This window comes from Tachysurus fulvidraco, chromosome 20 (genome assembly GCF_022655615.1).
Source record: "Tachysurus fulvidraco isolate hzauxx_2018 chromosome 20, HZAU_PFXX_2.0, whole genome shotgun sequence".
Classification (NCBI taxonomy): Eukaryota; Metazoa; Chordata; class Actinopteri; order Siluriformes; family Bagridae; genus Tachysurus; species Tachysurus fulvidraco.
The window spans coordinates 6,258,623-6,273,928 of record NC_062537.1 but is presented as its reverse complement, the minus strand read 5'-3'; the positions used below and the strand labels follow the sequence as shown (position 1 = coordinate 6,273,928).

The 15,306-nt window shown below is 37.8% G+C and overlaps 1 protein-coding gene across 1 annotated transcript; it reads right to left on the bottom strand.

Annotated features, from left to right (window-relative positions):
• Positions 1 to 2,429: 2,429 nt before the first annotated feature.
• Positions 2,430 to 12,286, bottom strand: ankrd34ba (ankyrin repeat domain 34Ba). Its single transcript, XM_027139409.2, has 2 exons — positions 11,996 to 12,286; positions 2,430 to 7,902 (listed from the first exon to the last, which is right to left on the bottom strand). The coding sequence occupies exon 2, from the start codon at positions 7,839 to 7,841 to the stop codon at positions 6,240 to 6,242; it is 1,602 nt and encodes a 533-aa protein (XP_026995210.2). The 5' UTR covers positions 7,842 to 7,902; positions 11,996 to 12,286; the 3' UTR covers positions 2,430 to 6,239.
• Positions 12,287 to 15,306: the final 3,020 nt, after the last annotated feature.

Below are 15,306 nucleotides of genomic sequence, written 5' to 3'. Positions count from 1 at the left end.
CCCTGTTTTATTTAAAGAACAAGGATCTACTGAAAGCAAATTCTAAAGGGTTCAACAAACCTTTAAGCACCACTGCATCTCGTGGTTGTGGGAAAAGATCTTACTCTGTTTCAGAAAGGTCAAATTATTTGCCTGAATCAAGCAAGCAAAGCAACTGAGGCGATTGCTGAAGCTACTAAAATTGGGTTAAGAATTAAAAAAATGATTAAATCCTGGAAGCATCGGTCAAAAAAATCTTGAATGATTGCGATTGGAGATCATTTAAATGTTTATGAAATCAAATCATACTATGTTTAATGTTGAGAGTAAGAGCATTTCCACAGGCATACAGTAATACAAGGAGAACTTAAAGAGTTTAAGAGCTTTAAGAAAGCACGTATAGGTGAGGCTAATAAGGGGGGGGGGGGCTTCAATGCTTTATGGATCAATAGAAAAGGTCATGTGGTTTTTTTTGAGTCCAAATTTACCCTGTTCCAGAGTGATAATTGCATGAGGGTAAGAAGAGAAATGGTCACAGTGGCGCATCCATCATGCCTAGAGCCTTCTGTACAAACCTGTGGGGGCAGTGTAATGAAATAGGGTTGCTTCAATTGGTCAGGTTTATGTTCGGCCTTGACTACCTGAATATAATTAATGACCAGGATTTTTTCATTCCCTGATGGCACAGGCATATTGCAAGAGTGTTTCAGGGAGCAGAAGACATCATTTTCACACGGACTGGCCACCACATAAGAAGAGTTCAGAACATAACCCCATTTAGAATCATTGATATGTGCTGGAGATGACTTTACGATGCGGTCCGACTCTCCCCATCATTGATGCAAGATCTTTTGAGAGAAATTATTGCAACTCTAAATGGAAATAAATGTTATGACATTGCATAAGCTTAGAGAAATGAAGGCACGTTGAATGTGGCCATAATCAAAGTAAAAAGTGGTCCAACACAATACTTGAGTGAGTGACATTTTTTGGCCTGGCAGTGTATTTTTCTGCATATTATGCACGTTATATAGCTATATGTGGACAACTGTCCTAATTATTGCAATCGGGTGTTTCAGACACACTGTTTGCTAACATGGGCATGAAATCACGTACATGCTGTTGTCAGCTTATATGACTACTGATTGGAAGAAGTCACATGGGCTTAGCAGTCATCTTAGCCGGACAGCTGATTAGATATGGAGAGATTTCATGTATAGACTTGGACCCGTGGTTAAAAATCGTTTCAGACCTTCTCTGACGTGACTGCATTGCCTTGCATTCTTTATTTAAACACAACCACTTCTCATGGTGAGGGGTCGTAAAACATCATATGCCACAAAGCAGTTCATGGAATTTTATCTCTGCTAGATCCGTCAATTGTAAGTATGTGAAGTGGAAGCTTCTAGGAATTCAGCCATGAAGCAGTAGACCGTGCAAGCTCAGTGGAGCTGTTGAAACGTGTTCCCTGATGAGAGATGATAAATCACTCTTCACTATCTGGCAGCCTGATGGACAAATCTTTGGTGAATGCCAAGATACTTGTATTCATTGTGCCAACAGTTGATGGAGGTCCAATATCATGGCAACAATCTGGGGCCATTTATTGTTCCAGCATGATGTGGCATAATGTGATGTCTAGAAAGACATGGTTGGACAAATGCCTGAACAGCAATTCACCAGCCACTAAACAAACAAATAACCTCAGGTGATGACAAAAAACACCATAGACTTTTCATTGTTGTTTGAAAGCATTCATTTATTGGGTCAAGACAATGATCCTAAGGACAACAGCGATGTGAGAGACTAGAGAAAACATTCATCCATCCATTTTCTGTAGTTCTTTTTTTTTTTTACAGGGTCCTAGGGAGCCTGGAGATTATCACAAAAGACTCGGGAACAAGACGGGGACACAAGATGGGGTGCTAACCCATGGCAGGGCACAATCACTGACACATCCATTCACATACTACAGACAATTTATAGATGCTGATCAGCCTTTGAAAAAGAAACCAGACTACCCCACGTTTATGTAGAACATGCCAGCTCCACTTCAGAGGTGCAAAGCACTCATGGTATTGTTGCTAAAGGTGGTTCTACATGTTAGTGATTCATAGAATTAACCTATTTTTCCTCTGAATTCTGAATGTTGGCTCTAAATAAATACATATTGAAATTCCTCCAGAAGTTGGTGAGAGCCACAATCTAATAAAATCTAATAACATACAATCACTTCTTGCTATTTAGGAATTGATGTGATGTGAAAGTGATGGGTGTACTTTCTTTTTCTTTTTCCACATTACTGTATACTATTGTATATACAGTATATACAGTTTATACACACACACACACACACACACACACACACACACACACACACACACACACACCACACACACACACACACACACACATATATATTATCTATATAATATATATATGCTGCATATTTATATATGTTATTAATTGTCTTTAATACAGTAATTGTCAAAACTGTAAAAAAAAAAGTTAAAGAAATATAGGGAAAGAATAAATAGAAAAAATGCAGCAATAACAAGAGCTTTATTCTTTGTCTTAAGTCTTTATGATTAAGTAAATATGAGTGCATGTTTTTAATACCAGTTTTAAAGTATACCATGTGATTTGTATCACTTTATTTTGGTTGACTTTTTCAACTGTCAATAACGCATCAAGCATAAATACATTTTTTAAATGAAATATTGCAGATGTTTTGTGTTTGTAGTGCACATTTACCTAATGAGATCAAGTTCATGTCATAGTGCAGTGGGCCTGTTAGATATTTCTGTTACTGGTATCCAAAACAGTCCACTGTGCAGTTTTTTTCCATCACCTGTGCTTACTCATAACGGCTCTCAAGAGAATCTGTGTTTCAGTTAATAGTTGGAACTGCATGTTGATCTCAAAGCAGCATTTGCAAACATTTATTTCAGAGAAAGCAAGCACAGAAAAAATCACTCGCATGAATGTGTTAATGGGAAGATTAATAGAAATGCCTCAAAACAATCCAGAAAATACATTTTTTGATTGATTCTTCCAGATTGACCATGGCTCATTTACACTTTTCTTAACTAAAGAAAATAAAACAGAATAAAAACAAAAAAAACCCACCTTATTTATTACATTATTTTACATTCTTTTCTTTTATTCTGTTTCATTTTCTTTTATTATACTGTTGGGTTTTTTTTTAATCTTTCTCCCATGAAAGATTTTTTGATAATATGAACAGTCACGACAGTTACTTGGACAGTTGAATTGGCCTCCAAATCCCTCAGATTATGTTGGATCAACAATTCAGATCCATGGAGACGCCATCTCACAGCTTACAGGACTTATAGCATCTGCTGTTAACTTTTAAGTGCCAGATACAACAGCACACCTTGTTGACACATCACAGCTATTTTGGTTACACAAGGATGACCTACACTATACTAGGCAGGTGGTTTTAACATTATGGCTGATTGCTGTATGTTATATAATGGAGTCTTATTCAGGACTACAGTCAGCTACTGTACTAATGAAACATAGTTCTTTATATCACACATTTCTGATTTCATTTTTTTAGATTATCTGGGGCTACATTTAACACAGATTCCTTTGCTCTAGGATCAGGAACCACTGATTTAAAAAAGAAACGGAAATGTATTAATGCCTGTTTAATTGATTACTGTTTTTACAACGCAACTCATTTTATAATTTGATCAGTTTGATTTCATGACATGTTTTGATTTTGATTGTTAACAATTCCTAACTTCTGAACGTTCTGGGCAGGATGTAAAGCAAGCTTCTGTTCTGCCAGTTCTGGTGGATGATGGACAATGTCCAATATCAATATCCAAATTGTTTGGGACATTGAATGTTCAGCATTTCATTTCAATTCAATTTTATTTGTATAGCACAAAAGACATTGTCACAACGAGCTTTACAGAAATATGTAAATTCAGGATATAAATTTTATCCCTAATGAGCAAGCCAGATGTGAAGGTGGAAAGAAAAACAAACTCAATGACATGTTATCAAGAAAGCTTGATAAGGACCAGACTCAAAAAGCAACCCATCCTCATATGGGTGACACCGGACAGTGTGATTATAACTAATTTCCCTTCTACAACTGTAATATATTGTATGGTCATAACTAGGAAATTAATTTTAACTTTAACAGGACAGTTATTAACTGTTCACTGATGGAGTATTATTTCCAAGACTCTTCATTGCACTTGCATTTAAGTGTTATTGTGGGGACCATCACAGGTAGCACAAGAAAATTGCAATCACATGCAGGTTTTGTTTTGACTAGGATAATTGAAGCATAATGCTGATTGCAACATATGAAGCTTGCGATCTATGTGGATACTACTTGCTTATTATTATTGAGTTAAAGGCTTTTCTGCACTGTCACAGCTAGAACACAAATGTGAAAAAGGCACGAGTGCAAAGCTCCCTGGAACAGGAAGCATGAGCTCCTGAACTATATTAGAAGGCAGTGAGCTAAATCAAGTGCTGTTAGTGAACTTGTTGGAGCTCAGTACAGCTGCATTTCATACAGAGACAGACATTGATATAGCTGATGTGAGTCCTGCCACTGGGGCATTCTAAAGATAAGAGCCTGATGCATCAGTGTGGTTCAGCACAGCTGGTCAAATGACCCATTTCTTTATTGTCACCCAAGCAACTGACGCCCGAAGCTGGTACAAAAGAACAAGAATATTGAACCAGCAGATACAGAGGTGCTAAGGTTATGATCAATGTCTCTTGTAGAAGCAGCATTTGAAGCAGCTTGACAGATGTTTTAGGAAACCAGAACTTAAATCTCCTACTGAAACTGAAAGGACACCAACTTAGACTGAACTCACAATTAATTCATTAAATTCATTTCATGGCACGGATCCATACATTCGTTTAGATTAGTCACTTACGCAAAAAGAGTGATTCGTTTGCAAAGTGAAACTAACCATGCAAATCTCTAGCCATGCAAATTTTAGTAAAAACTACAGGCAGTCTAGATGTAAAGTGTTCTGCAGTGCAATCAAATATCTCACTCACATCCACAGCAGTTCTGTGTTCAGTTGGCACAAGAACTCACAGTGGTTTAACTGTACAGGAACACAGATAGCACAGTGGAGGTTAATCAGACCATCACTTTTTTCTTTTGGGGTACCATTGGCCAGATCTTAGAAAAAAACAAACATTCTGGCAGAACAGACTATGGTTCATTTTAGTCACAAGCTCGTCTCACTCAATAACCGTCAAACCAGACCTGCTGAAACAAGTGCCCTATGTCACTGTGCCTCATCAGATCACATACACCTTGAAATCATAGGTCTTCATAAAGTTTATTCACTATAACAAACACTAGGCTTGAACCTCTTATCTATGTTATTTTTTTCTGCAGCCGGATGGTAGAGTCAGCTAGAATTGTTTCTTTCTGGGTCTACAGTACATTAAGATGCACATGGCAGCATTTTCTGTTGGACAGATGGCCATTAGGAGTGCAAAAAACTGGCCAGAACATTTCCGGAGGGCACAAAATGTCTCCAAACTCCAAAATGTCTGAGGGCACAGAATGTCTCCAAATGTGAAAGGATGATCCTATAGGGATATCGGACACGGTGCCCGGCAGTTTCATGTACACCGCCATTAGAACCAATAGATGATGCATAGTTAACAAAAAAACCCGTACCTTAAGTTAAGGTGGCAAAGAAAACCTAAATAAAATTGACAGTAGCATTCCAAAGGTGAACTATCACTCTGACACGACTACTCATTTAATGCTGTTAATAATAATATTAATAATAGTCTGTTAATAATAAGTTAATGCCGAGTACGAACCCTTAACTACCAAGGAATTGTTTAATATCTTTTTTTAAGAGGGCGTTAATGCCGTTTGCCTAAAGAATTCAAAAGCATGCCAAATCAAATATGTTTTATTCACAAAACCGAGTTACTGGTAGCTGTGTATATATTATGTATGGTGAGGTTTAAACTTCAATTTACCCTGAGTGGTATATTAATTAATACTTACATAGGTAAACTTTACTATATTAAGCAATTTTCATAAATTCACTATTGAGTAGTGAAACTGAAGAATGAAAGGATCAAACCTATGGAAAATAAATCTTAAATGTGTGCTGGATATGAACCCCCCATCCACACATACCCCAATTTATTTAGCAAATGATAGATTTTTAGGATGTTTTTGTATATTCCCGTCTATTTAACCAATACACTGCATTTCATCATCATTAACCGAAGATCTCCTTAAAGTCACCTAGCTGTTTAATTTGTTCGGGCTGCATGGAGTGCCTTCTCATCAGAAATCTTCTGGTCTTGAGATCCTTTGGTAAGCCAGCAGGAGCCGATGGCAGATACTGCTTCATTCCTGTCACCAAGCCACATGTTGGCTTGTTGCTGGAGCTGCTTGCTCCAGAAGTTTGTTGGATTGAAGCATGATGGCTCAGTGGTGGTAGAAAACCTGGTCGAGGGTTGAAAGGTAGATCTGTGAGAAGAGCCCCTGATCCCCTCCTTTCTAGATTGGTTGGATGCCTCTTGTGTATATTTCCCAGTAAATTGCTCTCAATTGACTCCTGCGAGCTTATCAAAGTGGATGATCGTGAAGTCGGAAGTTGCCTGCTGTCAAGCTGTTTTTTACCTTCTGCTGGGAAGTTGCCTGACACTGAAAGCTGTGAATCAGAGCTATAGTGATCCATTCCAAGCTTTCGACGCTGGATAATGTTGATTAGACTGGACACTGCCAGGTTAGGGAGTAACTTTTCGGAGTCATTCTCTGATGATAAGAATTCACTGTTGTTGGAGTGAAGATCTGGGTGGGAGAGAGAGTACAGTGAAGATAAACCATTGAAGGACATGTTGCGAGGCATTGCTCCCTCTGCTCTTAGATTTCCATGATTGCTTGTGTTGTTTTCATGAAGCTGAGACTGACTAGTTGTTTTTTTGATGTCAGTGCTGACCTGAGGATTAAAAGGCAGCCGTCTGTCAATGCTGAAAGCAAATTCTTCTTCAGGTGTTATGTCAGGCAGTTTTTCCATTTGAGAGTTACCTTTGACATGTTGTTCTGATAGAAAGGACTGAGGGATCTTCAGCCATGGTTCTGAGTGTAGTCTCTGCAGATGGTGGAGTTTGTTCAGTCTCCTGTTTACCAAAGGTGGCTGGTTAGAGGGAATGGTTGTCTGAGAGCAGGTCATAGTCTGCAGGTCCTGGAAAGAGAACATTTGCTCTGAGAGGCCGGAGGAAATTGTCCCCTGAGGTGATGTACTGAGGTGAATCTCAGAAGGAGAAGCACATGGTATCGAGGAGGAATGAGACTGGTCTAATGAAGGAATTTTAAGATACTGTTTGGCCACTTGACTTCCGCAGACAAGTCTGTCTGTGGTGATGATGATGACCTCTTTACCTTTGGCCTTGAAAGCATCCATTAGCAGTTTCAGTGTTTCCTCATCACTGGAATTAATGGCATGGATCAGAGCAGACGAGCCTACATGGTCCTCCAGACAGGGATCTGCCCCATTATCCAGGAGTATGGACACAACTTCAGGTCCTGCTTGCTCAAGACAGGCATGCATCAGAGAAGTCTTGCCACTTTTGTCCTGTATGTTTGGATCAGCACCACTCTCTAGAAGATATCCCACCATCTTTGCCTTTGGAACCCCCTGGGTGTCAGAGTATCTGCTTTTACAGGCAATCATCAGGGGTGTCTCACCCTTCTCATTGCTCTCATTTACGTAAGCCCCGCCCTCTAGAAGGAGGCGTGTCAGGCGGAGACGACCCAAATAGACTGCTTTGAGCAGAGAGTTACTGTCTGTGTGAACGCTCTGCACACTGTTCATCTTTGCTGCTTTTACTGTTTCTCACACCTTCCAACAGACAATGAGATTGCCATTGCAAAGCCTGTGAGAACACACAGAGAGAGATATACAGTTTATTTACAGATATTTGCATTACTTCCTTTTCCATCATAAATGAATAATAAGTTTGTTTTTACCAAACCGGACTGACTGGGGCTTTCTATATTTTTATAACATTTTATAACATTATAACTTTTTTTTATTTTACATACCAAATTGTCTGATAGCTACATCTATTGTCTGATAGCACCATGGTGAGATCCATAGAACTCTCTGAGGCCTTCAAAAAGAATGTTGTTGATACTTAGGAGTCTGGTAAGGTATTTAATAAGATCTCTAATCAGCTTTAATAATCTATGTAATTTCTAATCAGCCATTCCACTTAAAACAACTGCCCACATGGCCAGGTCAGACCGTCCAAGCAAATTCACCCCAAGAGCAGACTGCAAGAAAATATCATCATGGGACCTACAGTAAGCTTTTGATTCATTCATTCATTCATTCATTCATTCATTCATTCATTTTCTACCACTTATCCGAACTTCTCTGAGATAGGCACAGGCTCCCCGGATACACCCTGGACAGAGTGCCAACCCCTCGCAGGGCACACACACTCTCATTCACTCACACACTCACACACTATGGACAATTTTCCAGAGATGCCAATCAACCTACCATGCATATCTTTGGACCGGGGGAGGAAACCGGAGTACCCGGAGGAAACCCCCGAGGCACGGGGAGAACATGCAAACTCCACACACACAAGGTGGAGGCAGGAATCGAACCCCCAACCTTGGAGGTGTGAGGCAAACGTGCTAACCACTAAGACTGTGCCCCCCACTTTTGATACAGTTTATGTTAAAATGCATGAATCTACAATCAGAAAGAGACTGCACAACTTTAATTAGAATGGAGGTTGTGGAATGAGGAAACCTTTGCTGTCTAAGAAAAACATGAGGGCATGAAAAAAAAATGAAGTTAGTAAAAAAAACACAGACACTGGAAGATTTCTGGAATAATGTGCTTTGGACACATTAGATGAGTCTAAAATTGAATTATTTGGTGGGCATAACAGAGGGCATGTTTGGCATAAACCAAACACAGCATTTCAGTAAAAGTACCTCATACCAACTTTGAAACATGTAGGTGGAGGTACACCTGAACTGAACCGTACAACATGACAAATGCATACCAGTAAATCCAAGGAGTGGCTGAAAAGTAAAAAACTAAGAATTCTGGAATAGCCAAGTCAATGCCCAGATCTAAATCCTACTGAGATCCTGTGTGGTGATTTGAAACTGACTGTGCATGTAAGAAACTCCTCAAACAACACACAGCTAAAAGAATTCTGCATTGAAGAGTTTGGGTAACTTTTCCTCCAGTTGATGACAGAAACTGGTAGATGGCTACAAGAAACATCTCATTGAGGTTATTTCAGCCAAAGGGGAAAATACTAGCTATTCGGGCATCGGTTGTCCTAACATTTTCCTCACTTGAAATACAATTTTTTTTTAATAATTGAAATGAAAAATATTTTTTGTTGTTGTTTACAAGCAATTACATCACTTTTATCTACTGGTACCAATTAAAACAAGATCAGAAATTGACATGTTGACATTTCTTAATAAAGAACTTAATATTTAAAGTGTCCTAATTTTTTCACATGACTGTATTAAAGTTTAGGTTTAGTAAGCTAAGAAAAAGGTAAAAATGTAATTTACTAAACATGCACTAAATAATTTTTATTGCTGGTTGGTGGTCGGAGCAGACTAATCTTGAGGCTTCTGCATATTTTCACATCTACTTTGTTCCACTCCAACTGTGTTAGGTGGATGTGCAAATAATAAATTGTTATCGAATGACATTGTGCAGTTTATCAGACTACACAGGTTCTAAAGTATGTGGAAATCTGACCATACACTCATATGAGTTTCATCCATATACTGTTGCCACCATGTTTGAATCACACAATTGTCTATAATGTCTTTATGTGCTGTAAGATTTCTTCTTTACTGGAACTGGAGTGTCCCAAACCTGTTCCAACAAAACCTAAAGGTCCCTAAAGGCCTTTACCCTAAAGTCCATTTACGAAGGAAGAACCAGACTGGCCTGCACAGAGCCCTGAACACCTTTGGGATGAACTGGAATGTCGACTGCACACAAGGCCTTTTCTTCTAACAGCAGTTCCTGACTCTCTTATGACCGAATGGGCAAAAATGTTTCCAAGTGGAAAGTTTGTCCAGAAGAGTGGAGGTTCAAATAGCATAGAGGGGACTAAATTTGGAATGGAATGTTCAACAAGTAGATATAGATTTGATTGGTGAGGTGTCCAAATACCTTTTGTCATAATGTATATAGATTTCTATATTAACCTATATAGAAATTAAAAATGGGTTTGTTAAAAACTACGCTAACCTGATACATAGATATCTATCCATATAAATCCTTTTTAGGTAACTTTTGTAGGACAGAAATTTAACAAAATTATCCTTATCATTATATATAAACAGATTCAGAAAGATTTGGGATTTTTATTTCACGTTTGTCTGCAGTGACGTTCTTGCTAGAGAGGCTGTTCATTCAGTAGCCTTAGGTACTGTAGAAACCTTGAATCTTTTCACTCTAAAGCCTGTTGTACTGGTTGACCTCACAGTTCCTCTCTGAGTACTGCGTAACATCATGTCTAAGATCAAGATGGAAAGATGTCAAGAAGGAAAGAATTTTTTCAAAGTCATACCTGAAGCTATCTTGCAGAACAGATATTAGGAAAGATTTGTGTGTGTTCTATAGAAACAGCCTTTTTGACAACTACCAATTTAGTCATTATCTGCTTGGTGAACATGGTCCTGCATTCCTATTACAGAGGACCCACAATTAAGGAGATTATTTGTCATACAAGATATACATTATAGGTTCAATTTTATCACTAAAACTTCAAATTAAACAACATTTTTATAGCTTGATTTTACATTAACTATAAAGCGAGCTTAAGAAAGAAATTGACATTTCAATTTTTTTATTTTTTTTATTTTTATTTTTTACAGCTGCCCTTATCAAACAGTCAGTATTGGTTGACATCTTTCACATGACACTCATGGCTTTTTGTTGTTCTTTCTGCAACCAATTCGATTCAGTTTATTTGTACAGTGCTTTTGACAATTAACATTGTCTCAAAGTTGCTTTACAGAAAGAAGCATAGATACAGAATAACAATTTTTAAGTTTAAAACGATCTTACTATTTATCTCTAACATCTATCGCTAGTGAGGCGACAGTGGCAAAGAAAAACTTGTGTTTTTCACAATGTATGGACTGCAGATTAAAAATGAAGCAATAAATTAAAGCCTTTTGTGTTTTATTAGGTCCGAGGTTTAGTCATGAGATACATGGATACATGGATCTAATAACATATGTATGTAAGCATGTATGTGTACAGTATGTAGAACCTTTTGTATGTCGATTAAATAGAACAAGCTATAAATGAGGTGTGGGAAGCAGCCACTCAAGGCCTCAAAAGATCTTATTATTGTGAAATGCAATGGAAAAGCCGGAGGCATGACAGCTAAAGAAAGCGTTGCTGTTAGCAGTGAGCGCACAGTTACTATGGTGCACATGTGCATTGCATGAGTGTAGCAGTAACTTCTTCCCCTGTCAGCAATGTTCAGCTGTGCTCCAAGGGAAAAGGCTTTGCTTGCAGGCTTCATTCTTGTGGGAAGTCTGAAAGGCCAGTGTTCCATAAGTAAAGAGTCAAGTGGCCATCTGAAGCCCTCACAATTTTATCACCAGATTTTTGGGTCAAGTGTAAAGATTTGGAGACTGCATGTTGTATACAAGACAAGCAAGCCTGTATTTGGACAAGCCATGCGCTGGGTATGCATAATGTGTTAAAAATGCATATTCATTTTCCACTTGAGGTTCTGAAGAGGTCGTCTAGTGTTTCTATTCTCATCAAGGTATAGCTTTTCAGTACTCTCTCTCCACATGCTCAGCTAACAGAAAGGTTTCAAGTATAAATTAACATCTTGCACAGACTGTTTGGCTTCAAATACGGTTTCTAATATTCTAATAATCGAAAGAGGGGGAAATGTATTTCTGACTGAAAATGATAGCAAAAGTAAAAAAGGCATGAGCACTCACCCTGAAATTTTGTGAAGAAATGTTGCCTTGTTGATGCTCTATTAGCTGTGTTAATGCCAGTTGGCCAGGCTGGTTGCCTGACTGTCGAGTTAATGCAAGAGTGGGTGCGTAGATAGCAGGTGTGACGTTGGTCAGATCTGAGTGACAATGTGGAGATTACTCACACACAAGAGAGCTGTTTGGGAGGGAGAGATGAAAAAGAACAGAGAAAGGACCACGATGCATGAAGAATTTTCTGATTTAAGCACACTGTTAATTTAATTTACCCTATGCTTCATCTCTTTAAAAGAATAGTTGTGAATATTATGTTTCTACACCACCTCTAGACAAATGCAGTAATACATATATTAGAATAAGTAAAATAAAAGAAGTAGAAAATGTTGATCTGTAATGGTTTTAGAGATTAGACTGAAAATCATTACCCTGTCTGATTCATAAGTGTGGGTGTTCTTCATACGCTCTGGGTCCAAAAAATGATGGTAGCTCAGTCATTAAGTCATTCTTTGCTAGCGATTGAATGGCTGTGAGTTCAAATCCCAAGAGTACCAAAAAAACCAGAGAGCCCCTGCTGAGTCCTTCAACAAGGCACTTAACCCTCAACTGCTCAGCTTTGATTTTGCCTCATTTGCCATCTGGTGCTTTATATAAGAGATTCTTCCAAATATAAGGATTTAAACGTTTTTCATCCAAAAAGATGATAAAACCAGCAGGTGTATTTTTGTGCACGCACTAAATAACAAAGCAACATTCAGTTCTTTCTATTTATTTATTCACTTATTTCAGATGTATGTACACTTATAAGCACTGAAAAGGAATGAACGTTTAGTATATATTCATCAGGCTGATGGGAAGGTGAGCTGTAGTTTTGATGAACTTTGCAATGCCATCACTATGACAACCACCCATAGCAATTCTGCTTTTTATTGTGGGTTGTGCACAAAGAACCAAGGGATTATTTTAGACATAATAAGCTGCTGCATTTTATAGCAAACGTTTGGTTTCAGGGCCATTTTTTTTTTTATCAGCGATTAGAAAAGGTTGGTTCAATTGGAAAAAACATTATAACAACTAGAAATTAAATAATGTAATAAAATAAGACACAATACATATAATGTTCACCAGGTTTCTTTGCATATCACAGACTTTAATCTGTAGATACAACAGATATAAATCATCTACACATCCATGTTAAAATGGCAGGATTTTGTTATAATGAAACTAAGAAGAATCATGTCTTTTCCACTCTCAGAAACATTTTAGAGGAAAATAGGCTTCAAAAAAAGTTATAAATATGGCAGAAGAATAAATGATTGCTTTAGTTCACCCCCATGTGTTAATTCCTACATTTATTAACAATCGTTATTCACACATATTCAATTATGCACTAAAATATACAAACGTGTAAATATGCTATTTTCCTCTGACCCTTTACTATACTGTGTAAATCCTAGAGACAGATGTGAGTATACATCCCAGATAAAATACTCGAACTAGACCTTCTTGCACCACCACCATGCCACCATTGGGGATGTGGTAGCCTAGTGGCTAAGGGCTTGGACTACTGATTGGAAGGTTGAGAGCTCAGATCCCAGGTCCAACAAGCTGCCACTGCTAGGCCTCTTGAGCAAGGCCTGTAATTGCTCAGTTGTATAAAGTGAAGTAAAATGTAAGTCATGGATAAGGAAATCTGCCAAATACTATAAATGAAAAAGGCACAGCTAAAGTCACAATGATTTTTCATGCCTTTCTTCATTCTAATGTTCTGAACATTAACTAATGTTCTAGACCTGTAAATGGTTTTATCTATTGTGTTTCTGCCAGATGATTGGCTGATTGGATAACCGTGTAAATGAGCAGGTGGACAGCAGCACAATCATTGAGCTCAGTGGACACTGTGTTTTATATACTTATAATATATTAGTCAATCTATAACTGTAACTTCCACAGAAAGAATTATACACCACTGATTGTACCATACCATGTCATTTTAAGTTGATAAACTAGAGTTAAATCCAAAGCTGTGTTCAGTACACATGAAGCACAGAATCCGAGATGATTTTTTTTTTTTTGTTATATAAAACAAGAAATATGTTTTAATGTATTATTGTATACAATCAACCAACAAGCTTAATATTTAAGTTCACTGTGCTATGTGCTAGACTTATTTTAAATGATCTCTGGCAAAATATTTGATTTTAAGATTAAAATGTCTACGTTTGCTTTCTCTATACAATTAAATTGGACGAGACAAGTTTAAATACTGTACTGTGTCTAAAATCTAGAGGGCGCCATTATTTAGTTTGTTGTAGTGTGATGCTGAGTACTGTACTACAACTTCTTTGAGTTTTTGTTTCTCCCTTAATTCTCGTCTTGCTTATTTAGGTTAAGTTCTGGTTGTTGACTCGCTAGTCTAAAACTTTCCACTGGTTTGGGTCTTTGTCTTACTACAAGATAAAGTTAGATTGTAAATTGGCAGACATAATGTTTCTGAAAACGTCTGAATTAATTCTGCTCCTAACATGATCTTGATGAGCCTGTAGGTTTTTGATCACTTTTTTAGAGGTTCATCTTGGTTCCAGAACTTTTGTGGTTCACCTTTGTATTTCTTTGTGAATTCCAATCTATCTATCCCTTATGAGTAAGCCTGATGGTGGTGAGGAAAAAAATCCCTGAGATGATATGAGTAAGAATCCTTGAAAGGAACCAGAATCTTATCCAAATTTGGGTGACACTGGACAGTAAATAATGTAAATGTCATTTGTACAACAGTTTATAGTCATGTGAAATTAAGCAACCAAGAGCTCCTAAAAAACGAATAGGTCATCATAATTTCTTAGGTCGTCGTGATTCCTTCCTGCCGACGTCTTCAAATGTTCACTGGTGAAGACCTGAGCACTGTGTGATCATCTCTGAGTGCTTCTATTCACAGCAATCCAATGGGTCATGGGTTGTCCATGCAGATCTATCCCAGCAAAGTGCATAATCAAACAGTGGATTGTGATACCTTTACTCCTGCTCAGTGGAGGTTGTTGGTGATGTCACCATCTATTATTATGAGGATTTACTTCACAGCTCTCACAATGTTTCTGTCATCCACTGCTGTTGTTTTTCACGGCTGACCTGTTCAATATATGGCCGATAGTAAACCAGTGGTTTCTTTCTTTTTTAGGACATTCCAAATTGTTGTATTATTTATGCCCCATACTTGTGTAACTGATAGATTTTTTCCTTTTTTCTTAGCTTCAATATGGTTTTGTTTTCTCTCATAGACAGCACTCTGGGCTCAAAACCAATAGAGCTATTATTTGTTT

What these genes read in the sequence shown, in the direction of transcription:
- ankrd34ba (XM_027139409.2), bottom strand. Translation starts at nt 7,841, where the DNA reads ATGAACAGTGTGCAGAGCGTTCACACAGACAGTAACTCTCTGCTCAAA.